This window comes from Lipotes vexillifer, unplaced genomic scaffold (genome assembly GCF_000442215.2).
Source record: "Lipotes vexillifer unplaced genomic scaffold, Lipotes_vexillifer_v1.1 scaffold421, whole genome shotgun sequence".
Taxonomy (NCBI): domain Eukaryota; kingdom Metazoa; phylum Chordata; class Mammalia; order Artiodactyla; family Lipotidae; genus Lipotes; species Lipotes vexillifer.
In genome coordinates, this window is record NW_006781198.1 from 379,653 (window position 1) to 399,833 (window position 20,181).

A 20,181-nucleotide genomic window follows, 5' to 3' on the forward strand; every position below is an offset into this window, starting at 1 on the left:
TTAAGCTCCAGTTTCTTCATTTGTAAAATGGAGTTAAATAGTAAGTACTTATTCAGGGCATAGTTTTGATGATTAATGGAGGAAGGTAGGCTGGTTTGACCTAAAGTCACAACTAGGGGCTGGGGAGGAAGGAGTGTTGGTGGGAGATGAGGGAACCAAGGAAGCAGTGGTTGGTCATGGGGGTCCTTGTAGGGCAAGCTTAAGAGTTGGGATATATCTTTCAGTGGAAACCAGATAGCAGAACACTGAGGAGAGGATAGGGTGGGAGGAATTAGGAAGAGGAATGATGAAGAGGAGAGAAAGGGCCAAAGGGTCAAGGGAGAAATTGAAGACACCAGATGGGGGTGAAGGGTCGTAGCTATTTAATGGAACAAGTAGAGGCAGCAGGGGTTAAAATCAAGATGGGGGCTTAGCTTTGTAAAGGGATAAGGATCCTTCTCCTGAGACAGGCAGCAAAGGAGAAAAGTGGTGAAGATGTAGATGCAGTGGGTTATGGAGGGAAGGGAGGTTGAAAGACTTCATGCCTGTTGGCCTTCATTTTCTTGAAGTTTGGAGGGAAATGATGTGCTGAGAGTGAGTGTGCCTGGAGTGTGATTTTAGGATTTAGGATGAAAGGTAGGGATTTGGACAGTTCACTGTGGGAAATGTAAGAAGTAGTTGATTTGGGAGGAGGACAGGGTTGGCCGATGCCAAAACCTTGTCTCAGGCCAAGGTGCCCCAGGGGCCACGTGGTTCTCGGTACAACAGCTTGGACCCTGGAAGCAAAAGGAGCCGGAAAGATGACCAGACCTACCCAGATGCAAGGGGTTCGGGAATGGGGGGTGGTGGTCAGAGTCTGGCTGGTGGATAGAGGAAGAAGTGAAGTTGAGAAAAGTTGATGAAGTCAGTCTCAAGAAACTAAGATGGAGTCAAGTGCCTGGTGGGGACCCAGAAACTCTAGGCAGCAGGCGGGTGAGGAGAGATGACCGAACACTATGTTGTGGCTGGAGGGGGAGGACACTTGGGAGTTCAAGATTTTATAGGATTATTTTATTTTAGTATTTTATTTTTGTTTTACAGAAAGTAATTGCTTAAAAAAGTTGCCTTAAAATTCCCATAATAGCTCAACAGTTTCTGTCGTTGGCACAGATCATGAGCAGTATGCCCAGGGCTTAAGTGACATTTTTCTTGAGAGCTCTGTTAAGGCAACATGCCATCTATAGAGGGTGAGCCCAGAGTGTTTATGTAAGTGGAAAAAAAGCAAGGTTTTAACAAAGGCAGCACAGGTCTCAGCCAGTTCCCTGGAAACCTGTAATTTTTCCTCATAGGGGGGAAAAAAAAAAGCACTCAGTGCTTTGTATTTCATAAGCTCAGTGATTTGTATTTCTTTGCTTTTGAAGGTAAAACCAGTAATCCACAGCAGGATCAATGTGTCAGCTCGCTTTAGAAAACCGCTTCTGGAACCCTGCGCTATCTTGTAAGTTGGAGCCCTTTACATTTTGAGTTAAAATTGATGTGGTGGTTTCCTTTTGGGTTGGGATTTATTTTGTAGTTTTAAAGGCATAACTGTGTCAAACAGTTTGGCTCACTGGCTTTGCTTTTTTTCCAGCTTGATTGCAAATGGAGACCTTATAAACCCAGCTTCTAGACTCCTCATCCCTAGAAAAGCCTTGAATCAGTGGGATCATGTACTACAAATGATCACGGAAAAAATAACTCTGAGGAGTGGGGCTGTCCACAGGTATGTCAAAGTAATCTTGCAAGTGGATGGGTTTCAGAATTGCTGAGGAAATTCCCAAGAGGCTCTGGAGTCACTGGTCCCTAGATTTGAATTTCAGCTCACCAGTTAGGCTCTATATGCCTCAGTTTCTCTATCTGTAAAATGGGTATATAATTGTTCATACCTTGTAGAGTTGTTTTAGGAAGGAGTTAATCCGTATAAAGAGCTTAGAACAGTACTTGGCACATAGTAACTTCTCAACAGATATTAACTGTTTATATTCTTTGGCACATAGAGCACGTCAACAAATATTGACTATTTTTTTCTTTTGATTTACAGCGAATAGGCAAGCATCAGCATTGTTTTATTTGAGAAGGACTTTTGTTTTTTTGAGTGAGCCAGCTTCTTGACTCTTAAATAACTGTCCTTTTCTTTAGGAGATATTTATAATTATCTGATGGTCCAAATTATTTGCCTCAGGTAAAAAAATCAGACATCAGGAGGTATTAGTGGGTTTAGGAAGGAGGCAAGTTAGAGAAGATAATTAAGTGGGGTTGCCTAAACTTGAGAAATCAAAAACATTTTTCTCAAGTTCTAATATTTAAGTGAAGATTAAAATCATGGCTTTTGAGTTGTGAAGCCTATGAAACTATACCTTGATGGAGGCTCACTTATTTATTATCTCATAGGTGGGAAGGTTACAAATAATATAGACATGTACAGAGATTATATATAATATGTGACACACAAATATTTGAAATCCAATGAAGAGTTTTCTGGTAGTTATTCTTGAATATTATCCTCACCCAGTCTCTCTAACATACTCTACTGGTAGGGAACACTATAGACATACAGGGTAAAATAAGCTCTCAGATGGTTGTACGTTTTTCAGTTAAATGTGGGTACAGATTAATGTATGCATATTTACATATATTAATATATATAGTTTCACAACCATTGTGGTTTTAAATATAATTGTTTTAATTGAAAGTATAATACTTCACATGCGGTAAAAAATTCAAATAGGACAAAAATATAAATAAAAATTATTTCTCCCACCTCAGGTTCCCCATTCTTTCTTTCCAGTACTTTTCTGCATCATTGCAGGATGGAAACTGGAATTCATAGAAACACAAATGGGAACACACACACATATGAATAAATATGTAAATACACCTTGCTTTTTTCCCTGTAACAAAAAGTCTTGGACAGTTTTCTTATCAGCACAAATAGGTCTATCTTATTATGTTTTACGATTACAAAATATTCCATTTTATGGGTGTACCTTAATCTATTTAACAGTCTTCTCTCTTGATGGAAATTTCGGTCATTTTCAACCTTTTGCTATTACAGTACATCTTTTTGTATCTAAGCAGAGTTTATTAAGAGATGAAAGTGTAGAAGTTGACTTGCTGTATCAAGTGGTGAATGCTATTAAATTTTGATAGATAGTGCCAACTGTCTTCCAAAGAGTCTGTACTAATTTACCAAAAGTGCATGAGAGGGCCTGTTTTTCATGCTCTCATCTATAGTATAAAACTAACAAACATTTTGTCTTGGTAAAAGTAGTATTTAATTGTTTCTTGAATTTTATTTATATAATATACTACAACAACAACATCACTGATCATTTTTTGTGTGTGAGTCATTATTCCAAGTGTTTTACATTTTTAACTTAATTAACTCATCAACCCTATGAGGTGACTAGTTCTATTATTCTCTTTTTTTTTTTTTTTTTTTTTTTTTTTTTTTTTTTTTTTTTTTTCTTGCGTTATGCGGGCCTCTCACTGTCGTGGCCTCTCCCATTTGCGGAGCACAGGCTCCGGACGCGCAGGCTCAGTGGCCATGGCTCACGGGCCCAGCCGCTCCGCGGCATGTGGGATCTTCCCGAAACGGGGCACGAACCCGCGTCTCCTGCATCGGCAGGCGGACTCTCAAGCACTGCACCACCAGGGAAGCCCTCTATTATTCTCTTTTAATAGACATGAAACATGAGACATAGAGGGGGAAATTTACTTGCCCAAGATTATTCAGGTAATGAGTAGAAGGGCTGGAATTCAAACCTAGTAGGCAGTCTGCTCCAGAGCCCGTGCTGTTAGCTACCAAGCTAGTCTGTAAATAAATGCCATACATTTATCTCCCATTATATATGAATGAACATATTTATTACATATGCATTTGAATATATATCTCTCATGGCCTTTGCACATTTATTTTATTGATTTTTAGGGACTCTTCATATATTACAGAAATTAGCCCTTTCTCATATATGAGTTTTAAATATGTTTCCATGTTTAAATATGTTTAAATGTTTCCAACTTGTATTTTTATAACTCTTTATGTTTCATTTTGCACACAGATATGATGAATTTTGATGCAGTCAGATTTTCAATCTTTCATTATGATCATTAGGTTCTATGATTAGCTTAGGTCTTCTTCACTCTGAGATTATAAAAATATTCTCCCATGTTTCCGTCTTTCAACTTTTAAATTTCATTTAAACCTTTGACCCTTTTGGATTTCATTTTGGCATCAGGAGTAAAGGCAGATCTCAACAGTTATACACTGATTTTTTTTTAAAAGATATATAGTTTTGTCTTTTGACACATACATAGATGTAAACCCACTCAATAAATAATATGAAGCACACAAAGATACATGCACACAATTGCATGCCCAGATACACCTGTTCATACATATATTGATATGAACAAATTGATACATAGAAATAAAATATATTCCAGAACAAATACAGAAATGAGAATATAGTTATATGTCCCCTGAACACCTGAATACTTGGAGAGGCTTAATTCTTACTGTAATGCCAGACATGAATGAGGTTTAGTTGCTGCTCACTTGGGACACGCCTACCCTCCCTTAACAGAACCGAGCAGGAAGGGTTGGACCCTCCCTTTGCATCAGTATACATATCAAAAGCAATCCACACAAATTGGTTCAACTCCTTGTTTATGATTCTTATGTTTTGTAGCAAAGTAAGAAAGCAGGTCAACAAGAGTCATATAAAAGAAGGCTAAAATTACAGGCTAGAATTTATTCAGTATCTTTTACCTACCTGGTGAGGAAACCAGTCAAATTTTGGCTGTTTCCAGAGTCACAGCGTGGCTGCCTTTTAATTTCTAGCTATAAAAGTTAACTACTGGGCTTCCCTGGTGGCTCAGTGGTTGAGAGTCCGCCTGCCGATTCAGGGGACACGGGTTCGTGCCCCCGTCCAGGAAGATCCCACATACCGCGGAGCGGCTGGGGCCGTGAGCCATGGCCGCTGAGCCTGCGTGTCCGGAGCCTGTGCTCTGCAAAGGGAGAGGCCACAACAGTGAGAGGCCCGCGTACCGCAAAAAAAAAAAAAAAGTTAACTACTGATTCACATCTTCCTATTTTGAAGGAAAATGAAAGAAGAATATCTGGATCTAGGCCAGTTGTTCTCAACCAGGGCAATTTTGCCACTAGGGGATGCTTGCAGTGTCCAGAGTCATAGGGAATAGGGGCAGCTACCATCTACCATCTAGTAGGTAGAGGCCAAAGGTGCTGTTGACTTCTTACAATTCCCAGGACAGCCTCCCCACCTCTCCTACAATTATCAGGTCCAGAATGTCAGTAATGTTCAGCAACCCTGGTGTAGGTCAAGGCAGGAAATCCAGATATCTGGGTTAAGTGTTGGTATTTAGACTTTGAGGTATAGAATTACATTATAAAGAAAGACTTTAACATCTTTATACTAACTCAGTACTAACACATTTTAGGGGGTTTGGTGGCTGTTTTTGTTTTACTTCTTGACTCCATATGATATGGCCATTTACATAATCAGTAAACAAGTAGACAGGTCAATGGCAACTATCACTGCCCTTAATTATATAATATAAGAAGCCTGAGAATCTTAAAAGTTATTATCTTAAAACCCTTCCAGTTACTAACTCTTTTGTTTATCACCTTCAAAAACATGCCTTGTCTATGTGGTGTAGTTTTCTAATAGACTGTTTTTTCTTGTTCTTTAAACAAGTTCTGTGGACACTTTAAATCGTCTAGCAAATTTATCACTGTTCTTTTAATAAGTAACATATTGTAGTTTGCAGCAGCAGTTTTACAGTAAAGGGAAGTTCTTGTGAAATCCCTTGATTCTGGGAAGATGAGGGAAGGCAAAAGAAAAAAGAAAGGAAGCATGAACGCTATGCAGTTCTGCATCATTAATACTAGCAATGGGTTCTTTTACCTCCTGCCCTCTCACCTCTTGTTTTCTGACCCAGTTCTGTGTGCTTGGATGTAAAATTTTGGCTGAGGGCTGCTCTTGCATGGAATGCAGTAAGTGGCTTGTCAACTGGACCAATGCATTAAGAAAATGAATTTTAAAGGTGCTCACAGAATATAAGTGGAAGAATCAAACTTCAGTGGAAGCTGAGCTTCATTTAAAGCACAATGTTCTCTACGAGTTAATTCTTTCCCTCTAAAATCTAAATAGGGCAGCAATAGGAGATCATTATGTTAGATTGTCAGGTTTCTTGGGATGAAACACTGTACAGCTAGAGAGTAACTGCATCTGCGTTATAGCAGTGGCATTTAGCTGAGTCTAATGACTTTGAAGCATTTATAATTCAGTAATTAGCATAGTAACGAATGAGCCAACTTAAGAACAGAGTTTTTAATCGACTCTGTGATTTTAAGCAGTTCTTGCAATGCTTGTTAAAATTTTAATCGCTGGCATTCATATTTTGGCAGACTTTATACTTTAGAAGGAAAACTGATTGAGAGTGGGGCAGAGTTGGAGAATGGGCAGTTTTACGTGGCTGTCGGCAGAGATAAGTTTAAGAAATTGCCTTACAGTGAATTACTTTTTGACAAGTCAACGATGAGAAGGTCTTACGGGTAAGTTTGCATCCTCATTCACTTCTCACATTTTAATTATCACTTGAAATAGCATTGAGTCTTATGCTGACCACTGGTCTATTTTATAGAATCCTGTTTATCAGTTAAAATGGAAAGCATGTATGAAATAAATTGATCGGTGTTTATTTTGCCATGATTGGAGATTGAGAACTATTGCATGAAAATATAATTTTGAGGAATACATGATAGACTATATAGTATTTTTTTTACCATTCACTTACGAATTTATAATAAAGACTTATTTTTGTGAAAAAGATACAGGGCAGTGAGCTTCTAAACAGCATCCGTTATTAGAAGTTTTAATAGCATCTTAACTGGTTAGCTAGACCGAATAACTTTTCAGTTGGTGCGTAGAGAAACTTGTAAAGGTGATTAAAAATGAATATTTTCTACTTTAAAAAATAAAAACAGTAAAATATAAAAATGATATAGTTGCTTTTGTACAAATAAGTAGAATGGCTGGGTGTGTAATTATTACATGTAGAATTCTAAAGATTACACTATTAACTACACACAGTGCACAGTGGACCATTTTCCTCTATGAGATGTCATATATTTGTGAAGAATGCCTTATTTCAGCCCAGTGGATGGACCCCGAGGCAGGCATTTTCATGAAGAGCCCCAGCCCTGGATACAGGGACTGTTTGGCTTGCTCATGGTACACTGCAATCCATCTCTGCTGCTTTTCTGTGTCCACTTTGCTAGAAAACTGACTTTTGTAGTTGTCCTCTGCTAGGGTGGGTGATTTGTGGCAGAGGTAGAGCAGAATGTCACCAATTCGTTCTCCATTAATTTGCAATCTGTGTAGCTTGATGGAGAGGCTAGCCAAGGGTTTCATAAGTAATAGATGAAATGGAATTTCAGGGATGGTGTTTGAAGTATGCAAGTAGACTTACTGCTAACCATCCTTACCCATCCATGAAATAAAATCCTTCACAACCTTTGCTAAACAATACTGGGTTAGGCTGCTGGGCGTTGCAGTACACACTGCAGTAAGAGCTTGTACTTGATGGCAGTGAGAAAACTAGCTCATGGTGGCCTTTCTCAGATTAGTAAGATTTACCTTTATCTCTGTGGCCTCCTTATTTTCAGAGAGGGTTAGGTTTCAAGATGGGTTGGGTTTCAAGATGGATCTTTTCCTATAATAGAAACATCTGGGAAATAACTTACTCTTAGAGCCGAAGATAATTTTTTACTTTTTGGTGAGAATGACTGGTTTAGAAACTCCCTGAATAGACATGCCAGTGTTTTACTATTCTATGCTTCTATCAGAGGCAGACATTATAGACATGATAAAAACTATGGAAATTTATAGTTTTAAATGCCATCTGGCAAAATCATCACTCGGCTTGGGAAATGATTTTTTGAAATGCAAATAGAAAATTTAGAGATCTGATTTAAAATGCTATGAAAAAACTTAAGACAGTACTAAATTTATTTGTAAGCCTCAATTAAAATACTATACAAGAGGGTCTTCCCTGGTGGCGCAGTGGTTAAGAATCCACCTGCCAAGACAGGGGACACGGGTTTGAGCCCTGGTCTGGGAAGATCCCACATGCCTTGGAGAAACTAAGCCCATGTACCACAACTCCTGAGTCTGCACTCTAGAGCCCGTGAGCCACAATTACTGAGCCCACGTGCCACAACTACTGAAGCCTGCGTGCCTAGAGCCGGTGCTCCGCAACAAGAGAAGCCACCACAATGAGAGGCCCGCGCACAGCAACGAAGAGTAGCCCCTGCTCACTGTAACTAGAGAAAGCCCGTGTGCAGCAACGAAGACCCAACACAGCCAAAAATAAATAAATTAAAAAAAAAATTATATAAAAAAATACTATACAAGAAAACATTGAAGGTCTTTTGGAATGGAATTTGGAAATGTTATGGTGGTCTTTGTGAAATTGGGAAAGTCTATGGGACTTTTTGTGAAATACTGATGTCAGTAAGTAGTTGAGTTCCATGTCAGGATGACAAATTGAGATGACCATTATCTTGCCTTATATATTATTTGTGAATAATGCTCAGATTTCTAAATTGCAATTTGTTTCCGCAGTCAGAAAGCCTCTTCACTACCTCCTATTGTAGGATCCAGAAAGTCTAAAGGGAGTGTAAGTATCAGATGCTTTACTCATTAATGTTCTATATTTCTGTATGATACAGAGAGACTGTCCTTTGGGTTTCAATTAAATTCGAAGAAATGAAACTTAGCCACCTTGTGTTATATAAGCAATTATGTGAAACAACACTAGAACATTAATGTTACAACTAAGTTTCTAAAGGAGAGCTAACATTTAAAAAATATGGATTTCAAAATATCTTTTTCCTAATATACAGACCTGATAAAATTTATACCATGGTTGAAATCTAGGCAGTGATACACAAATGAGAAGAAATGCTGTATTAGGTCACACCAGTGGTCTGCCCAGTCTTGTTTTCTGTCACTGACCAAGACTGAAAAGAAAGTTTTTGTAACAGAATAGTAATCCTTAGTTATGTTCCTTTAAAAGATTGAGAATCATTCCAAATATTTAGCTCCTTATCAGAATCTTTTCTATCCATCATTCATTCATTTAGTTGTTAATTCAGCAAATGTCTACTAAATACCCATTATATGGGAACTGTGACAAGTATTTAGTAGGTAACTTCTTAACCTATTTGTAGTTTTTGTCTGTACCCCCTCATGGAGGTGAGTTTCATGTCATGCTGGAGTATTGCTTTGACAGGTCTTCTTGGCTGAAACTTCTCTTTCTACTCTTTTGGTTGAACTTCCTGACCTGTGGTGGTCAGAATTGATCTGACATTTCCCCTTTCTGAATTAAATAAGCAAAACGCTTATACTGGGCTTCCCTGGTGGCGCAGTGGTTGAGAGCCCGCCTGCCGATGCAGGGGACACGTGTTCGTGCCCCGGTCTGGGAAGATCCCACATGCCGTGGAGCGGCTGGGCCCGTGAACCATGGCCGCTGAGCCTGCGCGTCCGGAGCCTGTGCTCCGCAACGGGAGAGGCCACAACAGTGAGAGGCCCGCGTACCGCAAAAAAAAAAAAAAGAGAAAAGGAAACACAGTAGTAGAAGTAGCATCTTCAAAGGCTCCACTGAGTAAATGGAGGGGAAGGATTGAGTCTAGGTGGCCCGCTTGGAGGGAGCTAATGCTTCTGACCCCAGGGGGATAATGAGTCCCTCAGGCCAGCTGGTGCAGAGGGCCCCTCCTGGCGTGGAGGCTGACATGCTCACTTGGTAGGGCCCCTGTGGCAGTTTTAGATGACGTCGAATGTCAGAATGTAGAGTTTAGTCTTTAGCCTTGAGTTAAGGGAAGCTCATGAAGGCTTCAGAGAAGTGAGAATGTTGATCCAAGTCCAGTCTAGAAAGGCCAGATCTTTTATGTGGAGAAAACCTTAACATGGTGAGAGGCCATCGATGAGGTGTCAATTACAAAGCAACTTCCATAACCTTGGCATAAAGTGGTAAGAGCCTAGACCAGGCAGATGGTGAGGGAGCAGCAGTAGGTGATTATTGCTCATGAAGAAACAAAGGACTTGCTAGGTGATTGGATACAGGGGATTAATGGAGCAGTTGGAGCCAAAGATAACTGTAAGTTTCTGAGCTTGGATGCTGGAGAAAATGATGGTACTATGGCTAAGAAGGGGGCAACTAGAGGAAAGAGGGACCTGCTTACTGTCCAATGCATTGAGTTGTGTCATCATGGAATCTAGGTGAAAAGTGTTCAGCTAGTAGTTCTAAATGGCAGAGGCTTAGGACATCAGATGTTGATTTGCAAGTTCATCCACATGATGGTCATAGTCGAGGAGCAGAGACGTGTCATGGTGGTGTTCTTTCCTCGCACCCAGCACAGCCTGGCAGGGAGCAGGGTTCTTCACGCTGTTGAGTGAGAGGATGGGGGAGTGGGTGCTGAGAGAGAGACAGACAGACAGCCAGAGACAGACAGAGAGACAGAGCAGTGAGAACCACAGAGGACCCAAAACTTCATGTGTGTGGAGAGCAAGGGGAGAGAGAGAATTCTAGTAACTGAAAAATATATTTTAGCCACTATAAAGCTAAATAAAAACCAGGAATTTAGGGTTTGGAAATTCTGTCCTCTTGTTCTTCGTCAGGACTTTGGAGTGGAATCTCTTCCACGTACCATGCACATATGAGCGCATTAACTCTCACAGTATAGCTGGAAAGGTTAAACAGAGACCAAGTGTAGTTGAGTAACTGACCTAGGTCATAGGGAAAGTTCATGTCAGAACCAAGATCAGGACTCAGCTCTTTACATTCACAATTACAGAACTTGGGAATTAGGTGCTTACTCTTCTGAAATTTAGAATGTCTGAGTTTTTATTAAAAATGTGTAATGTGTTTCCCGTTTTAAAATTCATACACAGGCACACACATGCCTCTTTCTTGCTCGCTTGTTTGGAAGATCTGTGCTGTGAATACTGGGTCATCTAATGATGATTGGTGAAGTCTTCTGTGTGTCTGGAATGGAACTAAGCACCAGGGAGATGGTATTGAGCAAAAAGACACAATGCTCTCTCTTAGCCCTGGCCTACTCAGGGAGAAAAGGGTTATGTAGGTGATGCCACAAAGCAATATGTAATTACAGAGCGTGACTAAAATGAAGGAAAAGTATAGAACAATATGCAGGAAGATAAAAGGAGAACTTAGATACGTATGTCAGGAAAAGATCTCTTTGAGGAAGTGGCCTTTGAAGACTCCAAGTTATATTTTGAGATGAATTTCCATCTCATACACAACAAAGACTCAAAATTATATTGCCATGCTATGACTTAGAAAAATACATTGATAGCAGAGCCTACCTCTCTTTCCACAATACTCCCTAAGCATTCTAGATTCATCCATTCATTCATCTGCTCATCCAGCCATCCATCCAACGTGTGTTTAGTGAGCACTTACTGAGTGCCAGGAATTGCTCCAAGCAGCTGGCATAGATTAATGAACAGACAGACAAGGTTTCAGACCTCAAGGAACTTTTGTTCTAGTGCCTGTATCTGTGTGGGAGTAGGGAGGGTGGAAGAATGGGGTAGACAGACTATCAATCTCTAAACAAATATAGGGACTTCGCTGGTGGTCCAGTGGTAAAGAATCCGCCTTCCAATGCAGGGGATGCGGGTTCGATCCCTGATCGGGGAGCTAGGATCCCGCATGCTGCGGGGCAACCAAGCCGGCGCGCCACAACCACTGAGCTCGCGTGCCTCAACTAAAGCCCGTGTGCCGCAAACTACAGAGCCCACGTGCCCTGGGGCCTGGGCGCCACAACTAGAGAGAAGCCTGCAGGCCGCAACAAAGAGCCCACACGCCGCAACAAAAGATCCCGCGTGCCTCAATGAAGATCCTGTGAGCTGCAACTAAGACCTGACACAGCCAAAAATAAATAAAATAAATAAATAATAAACAAATATATAAACAATTTCAGATGGTGATAAGTGCTATGAGGACAATAAAATGTGGGCACTAATTAGGATACTAATTGATATAAGATTCTCTGAGATTGGGACCTTAATGATGTAAAGGAGCCAGTCATACAAGGTGGGTGCAGGAGAAACAGTCACAAGAGCCCTCGGTAAAGAGCTTGGCGTAAAGGAGTGGGGCAGAAAGAAGGCTGGAGTGGTCTGCGATTAAATTGGAGGGGCGGGCAGGGCCCGATCGTGTAGGCCATGCATGGTGTTTGGATTTTATTCCTTACCAGGACACCGTTTGAGGGATACAAGTAGAGAGTGGTATCATTTGATTTGCAGGGGTTTTTTTTGTTTGTTTGTTTGTTTGTTTTTGCGGTACGCGGGCCTCTCACCGTTGTGGTCTCTCCAGCTGCGGAGCAGAGGCTCCAGACGCGCAGGCTCAGCAGCCATGGCTCACGGGCCCAGGCGCTCCGCGGCACGTGGGATCTTCCCAGACCGGGGCACGAACCTCCTGTGTCCCCTGCATCGGCAGGCGGACTCTCAACCACTGCGCCACCAGGGAAGCCCTGATTTGCAGTTTTAAGGGATCATTGTGGCTGTGTTGGCTACAGAGAAGGGGGGCGGGGCAAGAACAGAAGCAGGAGGCAGTGGGACGGCTGGCATCCAGGTGAGTGATGCAGGTGACTTGGACAGGAGGCAGCAGAGCAGATGGACGTCTATCCTATTTCTTCTTGGAGCATATTGTAACTGCTGTCACTGATTGACCCATTCATCTAATAGCTGTTTATTGAGCTCATATTATGTCCCGAGCACTGTTTTAGCGCTTGTGGGGAAGGGGAGGCAGAGATTCCAGAGAAAACTGTAAATGTATGAAGCTTCCATTCTGGAGGAGGAAAAAGACAAACAAATACACGTGTGATATTAATCAGGGATAAGCGTGAAGAGAAATGCATGAGGATATGGAAAGAGAAAGTGAGAGAGGGTGCAGTATCCTTTGGGTGGCCAGGGTGGGCCTCCTTTAGGAGGTTATATTTAGCCGAGGGGAGTAATCCGCCGGGCACACAGTAGGTTCTCAGGAAACCCATCTAGTGGATGTGTGAGTGAGTGCTGTGAGCCGCACAGAGAGGATATTCTATGTCACGCGTTCCAAAAGCACAAACTTGGTTTTTAAGAGAAGGATCAGTTTGCTCCTTTCCTTTAATTAATTGGTTCCCTGGAGAATGTACGTGTTTTTAAGATCGTTAACTGCTTGGCACTGAGTGGGGCTGTGAGTGAATGGGACTATGGGCGAGCAGGCTTAAGACTTTCGGAACTACTGTCCAATCAAAGGGAAGGCATCCCCGAACCCGTGATGCAAATCAAAGGGGACACAATTGGATTTTTAGGAAATCATTTCTCCACACCGCCTTCTAGGAATGGCTGTATTGCAGCATGAAGGAGAGAGTGAGTGGAGGCCTGATAGAACTTCAAAAAAAAGAGAGAGAGAGAGAAAGCTGCCATAGTCTGCATAGAGGACCCTGCTGTGCAGGGGTGATGTGTCCGCGAGGCCCCACCCTTGTGGTAGGGAGTGTGGGTAACAGGGCTGGGGGATTCCAGGGGTCCACCAGTCCCTTTCAAAACAGCCAGGGAATGCCAGAAGTTACCCCTGTTCAGACTGGGGAGTCACAGAAATGAGCACATTGAGAATAATTTTACCTTGTGATTCTAGCCTTGAAAACGAAAGGAAGTTATAAGTGAATCCTCTGAAGTCCTATTAAGTTTGAAAAATTAACCCACCGGTGGGAGGCTGTTCTCTAGCTGCAAGGTCTCACCACACGGAATCCAAGCACCCTCTAGTGGAAGAGATGTAAAATCAGGGAAGTATTTGAAAGCCAAAGACGACGTTAAAATGTCTTTAGTTGTCCTTATTACCATGTGGCTGATGTATCTTGTGATCAGTAATTTACAGGTTCAAATATTGTAATTGCTAAGGTTTTGGTAAGAAAACGGCATGATCAAAGTCACGGTGAAGCCAGGTCAATTCCAAATGCTTCCCAAATTCCATTTTGCCTTTTGGGAAACGGAGTCCAATTTGGATAAAAGAGTTTCTCACACTTCCCATCAGTAGATGCACAGTGAGAGAAATGCCAGCCTAAGTCTGGGTCTGGTCCCCTGCTCAGAAAGTCTCCTGGGTGCATCGCTGAAATACACACACTGTGAAGGCTGCTGTGTGCGGCAAATCCCTCACAAAATTATTTTAAACTTGATGCCTTATGGCCCGTATGTCTTTGACACGTGTTCATGGGGGCTGAAAGTGAGTCTACCTGGTAATGAAAAAACCTGAGTGGATTGGATCGTGTTGGAAAGAGCCTAGGGAATTACTGAAAAAATCCCAGTTTCAGTAGAGTGAGGGGTGATCGAAGGGGCTCTTTTTAGTTTTTTGTTTGTTTGGGCCAGAGGTTTTCTATTCCTATCAGATATTTTGGTATGTGTGTGTGGCAAAGGCAGGACAGTGGTTGAAGTTTTCCCATGGGACACGCTGTAAAATTTGGCTGCTTCTTGATTTCTTCCACTCTGGGAAAAAGTCATCATCTATTACTTCCAGGTAGCTTTCTTAGGGAACCATTCTATATAATAGCTGTTTCTAGTGTCTTGGGTATTAGGAAGGTTCAGTGTAGCAGAAAAATCAGACCTGGGTAACCTTGAGAAAGTTAATTCCTTTATCTGTAAAATACTGATAATAATACCTATCTATACATTTGGTAAATATTTGTGGTTATGAGTATTTAGCACACAAGAGGTACTTAGTAATATTGTTTTATCAACTAGCATAGCTCTTATAAGATGGCAGAACTCCCCTATTCCCTATGCCCCACAAATAGCAATGACTATCCATGTATCCAAGTTATGAGTCACATGCACAAGTCTCAGAAAAGAAAGGAAAATCCATCTCTCCATTCCTTTGCCCTTCCCTTTCTCTATAATTTAGTTACATATTATCTATAATTTATGTAATTAACTATATAAATAAATGAGTATATATAATTCATATTATATAATTTATATCTTTGTGTTTATTATATATCTATTTCATTTTTGTAGATGAATCAATATTTTCTTTTTCTAATTTTTATTTTATATTGCAGTATAGTTGATTTACAATGTTGTATTAGTTTCAGGTGTACAGCAAAGTGATTCAGTTATACATATACATATGTCTATTCTTTTTCAGATTCTTTTCCCGTTTAGGTTATTACAGAATATTGAGTAGTGTTCCCTGTGCTATCGGACATTTCTTTTTTAAAAAAGAAAAGCATTTAAATTCTTTCCCGTCTTCTAATTACAAAACAGTTCTTCCTTTTTACTCAGTTTAATTTAGTTCTTACTCACCAAGTGCCTGGCAGTTAGTCATTAATATTTGAATGCATGAGTGTCAATTACCAAAGCCATGCCTCATATAGTTATTGGAATCAACTAGTCTTTCTTGATGCTCCCAAATCGCCCTTTTGAGTGTCCCTAATAGAGGTAGTAAATCCGAATTCCTGTATATTCAACAACAGAGTTTTTTTTTTTTTTTTTTTGCCGTACGCGGGCCTCTCACTGTCGTGGCCTCTCCCGTTGCGGAGCACAGGCTCCGGACGCGCAGGCTCAGCGGCCGTGGCTCACGGGCCCAGCCGCTCCGCGGCATGTGGGATCTTCCCGGACCGGGGCACGAACCTGTGTCCCCTGCATCGGCAGCCGGACTCTCAACCACTGCGCCACCAGGGAAGCCCTGATTTTTAAAATTATATGAATCCCCAGACACTCCAGGATGGGGCATCTGCTTCTCCCTTGTTTTACCCCTTTGTGAATAAGAGTTTTCCCAGAGAGCGGTAAAAAACTATTATGCTGAGATCCAGAGTTTCTCATTCTTTAAGTTTCATTTCAGTCCTTGAAAGTTCAACAGCATCTCTGAACATTCTAGTAGGCTTGGTAGAAGGGTTACTCCTCTCATTCAAGGCTTTTAAAGTTTTAGAATCTTGGGACGAATAGACTTGTTTGCAAATAGACTAGAATGTGAGACCTGGCCATTGGTTTCTTCTCACATGATGGTTTTGGAATCTCTTCTATAATCACATTAGCCATTTTTCCTGCCTGGCAGTTTATGGCCTTGTGAGGAAGAATCATTAAAGAAAAGGAAAGAAAAAAAACCCAACTCTGGTTTCAGTTAATGCAATAATTAAATGGAAACTGTATGTCTAAATTGCATTTGGAATAGGAAATTAAATTATGCAAAAAAAGTGTTATAGGTTTGGACAAGTTTTCATAATGGTAATAAATTTATGCATAATTCATTTTCTTGTAGGCTATGACAAAATAGCATAAATAACTTCATTTGTAAGGCTGTGAATTTTTCTATTCTTAATTGGGTGATAGCTAAAACTATTTAAATGCTTCTGGATGACTGAATATATAAATGTTTAAAATGGGCAATTATAGTAGGTTTCTAGGCAGATTTGTTTGTTTAATATTGCTACACTTATTTTCAGATACTAGCATACTACAGATGTTGCATAAAGATTGCACCCAATATTTTGTGAGTTTGGTGTGATTTTTAAGAAAAAGATATTAACTCTCTGCTCTTGAAGGAAGCACTCTGATAATCTTTGAACAAAACTGTACTCATTACTTTATAAACGTTACCATTTCATGCTAATGATAGACCTAACGGCAGGCACATCAACCCCATTCAATTGATAAGGATTCAGGCTCAAAGAAGGTAGGAGTTAGTTACCCCAAGGTCCCATAGGTGGTTAGTGGCAGTGCAGTGGCCCTGACATGGGTATTTTGGGTCTCTAAAACGTGCATTCTTTCTACTACCTGCAGCCTCACACCTTACACACTCAGGTAAGTGTAGCACCTGAGCGTCTGAAGGCCAAGGCTGTCTTGTTAGGAGGGTGTTTCTGGCAATGGCCAAGCAGTGGCTGAGTATCAGCACAGCTGTTCCTTGGGTACAGTAGACACCACTGTAGTGATTCTTATATGGCTCCCCAGGAGCTGTATATGGGCCAGTGACAGGAGCCACTGAACTCAACCTCACCTTCATGCTGAGAAGCTCACTTTGCAGATGCAAGGTCTTCGTTTCGAGAGGCACACGGGAATCAGAGGCAACCACCAAAAGTGTGATCATTGGGGGCCGCCTTGCAGGAATGAAGGGCATGTGGTCTTGAGCTGTTTGTGTCTGTGTTGCTCTGGGTTTGTGATTCATAGAGACCATGGCAGTCACCAACAGATGAGTCAATATCAGAGGATTTCTACAAGCACAGCGCTTGTATGATGATACCGATACACTCACAGTGACGACCAGTTAAGAAGGTATTTCTAGATTAACTGATCAAACGGATTTGTCATTATTCCTCATCCAATAGCTGGCTGCTGATTCTTCTGAAAGGTGCAGGAGGGAGAGGAAGGTTAAGACAGTGGACCCGCTCTGCTCCTTGCTGGCTGGCTGACCTTGGGCAGGCTTAACCACTAAGCCTCATTTGCTTGTCTATATAATGGGGTGATAACAGTACCTGTCTCTCAGGTTATGAGGACTGAGTGAGACAATTTCATAGAACACCTGGTACAATTAAGTACTCAACAATTGTCAAGTGCTATTATTTTTATTCTCCTTCCTCTGGTAGACCCTTCCTCTGTCACCAAGAAGAGTTAATGCAGGTAGTGGACAGCAGCAGAATCAGTACAATACCCCCATCTCCCGCCCCTGCCCTTTTTACCACTAGTTAGTGACTTGTACTGAACAGTAATCGCTTAGAGAGTTCATCAGCCGATAGTAAGGGTCTAATCTTTTGCCATGTAGGGAAATGATCGCCAATCTAAGTCAACAGTCGGATCCAGCGACAACTCATCTCCTCAGCCTCCAAAGAGGAAAGGGAAAAAAGAAGATGTGAATTCAGAAAAACCCACGAAAAGGAAACAGAATGTAAAGTTAAAGAGTTCGCCGCAAACAATTCCAAACAGTGGTAAGTTTGTTGTTGTTATTATTATATTGTTATTATTGATTATCATGATCTTAAGGCTGTGATACAATTTTAATTTGTAAATAGATCCATTTGTTTTCCTGGGCCTACAGAAAAGACTCCTTATTGTCCTATATGAGAGTTTTCAAAGAAGACTTTCTGCGTATGAGAGATGCTGCTGTTTTTCATGCTTAATTTCTATTTGTAATTAGAGATTCTGCTACGAGGACATGTGCTTTTTAAATTTTTTATCAAAAAAAATTGTTTTGGCTGCTTTGGGTCTTTGTTGCTGCGCATGGACTTTCTCTAGTTGTGGCAAGCGGGGGCTACTCTTCTTTGCGGTGCGTGGGCTTCTCATTGCAGTGGCTTCTCTTGTTGTAGAGCGCGGGCTTTAGGCGTGCAGGCTTCAGTGGTTGTGGCACATGGGCTCAGTAGTTGTGGCTTGTGGGCTTTAGAGCACAGGCTCAGTAGTTGTGGCGCATGAGTTTAGTTGCTCTGCGGCATGTGAGATATTCCTGGATCAGGGATCGAACCTGTGTCCCCTGCTTTGGCAGGCGGATTCTTAACCACTGCACCACCAGGGAAGTCCCAAGGACATGTGTTTTGAGGTAAAATAGTCTTGAGTGGTCGTATTGGAAAAGGTAACTTTTACCATCCTGTGTTCCAGCTAAAAGGGCTCGATTAACATTTTTGCCAACCGCTGTTGATCTTTCTTATTTGTGTGTCTACAACCCTTGTTCACATTCATTACAAATTGCTTTTAGTCACAGATCACTTTTTCCAAAAAGATGTCTCACCGATTTTACTGATACCCAAGAGAACACACGCACAACTTTACCAATAAACAATATGTACCAAGTTAGTTATGTGTCTTGGATGACCAGGCGAGAGACGGTATAAAATAATTTAAAGCATTTTGCATTAGTACAAGATTTCAAGATAAAAGTATGATAAACTAAGGATGAGTGCTGTCAGAATTGTGAATTTTTCATGTTAGTTTTTTGTGAAGACAAGCTCTTTTTGGCTTCACTCGGAGCATGGTCTCAGTGGGGCGAGCTCACGAGGGTGGAGTGATGCTGTGTGGGAGGGGGGTGCTGGCTGGGACAAGGCTGGAGGAGTGACGACTTCTCCCTTCCCCTGGGATCCACTTACCCCCACTGGAAGACATGCCAGGCTGCCCTGGAAAAGGATGAATGGGATCAAGTTTCAGATCCACGGCCAGAGCTTGGCTTCTAGCTGGGAGCTCCAGCTCACTTCAAAGTCCATATGAAGTGCCACATGAGAATTACAGCTCAAGTGGGCTTCACAGCTGAGGAGACAGCATGAACTTGTGTGAGTGTTTAGAAGACGCTGCTCAGATGATTAAGGTTTCAGAAGAAAGATGTGTGAGACTAAGTTAAAAGAACAGGTGAAATGAAAGGAGCCAATTCCATAGAGAAGAAAGTGGAGGGGTTTTAAAATCTTCAGAGATTAGATGCTGGAGATTAGCTGGAAGTTGAGAGTCCTAGATTCTTGTCCCAGTTCTGCTCTTGACTTCGGGCAAGTCACTTAACTTCTTTTAGCCCCATTAGCATTCTTCAACATGGGGGCTCATATTAAGATTTATCTTCAAAGTTTTGCTTTTATCTTTAAGTGTGTGCAATCCTTTCCAGTGAAACAGGGAGGCCAGTAAAATGCAGTCAAAGGATGTTTATTGAATGCTTGTTGTACGGTAGGCACCAAAGGAAAAAGCTAGCCTGGAAAAGCATGCCATGTCATGAGCATTAAAAATAATAGAGGGTTGGGACTAACCTGGTGGTCCAGTGGTTAAAACTCAGTGTTCCCAATGCAGGAGACCTGGGTTCGATCCCTGGTCAGGGAACTAGGTCCCGCATGCCACAACGAAGACCCAGTGCAGCCAAATAAATAAATAAATATTAAAAAAAAATAATAGAGGGTTTATTTTAATCAGTATATACTAGATTGTGAAACTCCCAAGGCCGTGAGCTATGTCTTACTGGTTTTTTAGTTTTCAGTCCCCAACAATTAGCACAGGGCTGACAGATGAGACGCTTAATAAATATTGATGGATGAATGATGGAAGTTACAAAATAGATAAGTCTCTGTAATACTTTAAAACCCACTAAGAAACAGGACTCATGTTAAACTCTTCATGAATTATTTTTGATTAAAGGCTCTTATAAAGTGCTACT

General features: G+C 41.3%; 1 protein-coding gene across 1 annotated transcript in view; it reads left to right on the forward strand.

Annotated features, from left to right (window-relative positions):
* DCDC2 (doublecortin domain containing 2) overlaps positions 1-20,181 on the forward strand; it is a 156,254-nt gene that overhangs the window by 51,894 nt on the left and 84,179 nt on the right. Inside the window, exons 3-7 of the mRNA XM_007454516.1 lie at positions 1,380-1,456; positions 1,589-1,720; positions 6,428-6,574; positions 8,646-8,700; positions 17,830-17,992. Coding sequence (XP_007454578.1) covers positions 1,380-1,456; positions 1,589-1,720; positions 6,428-6,574; positions 8,646-8,700; positions 17,830-17,992 — 574 coding nt within the window. The remainder of the gene's footprint in view (positions 1-1,379; positions 1,457-1,588; positions 1,721-6,427; positions 6,575-8,645; positions 8,701-17,829; positions 17,993-20,181) is intronic.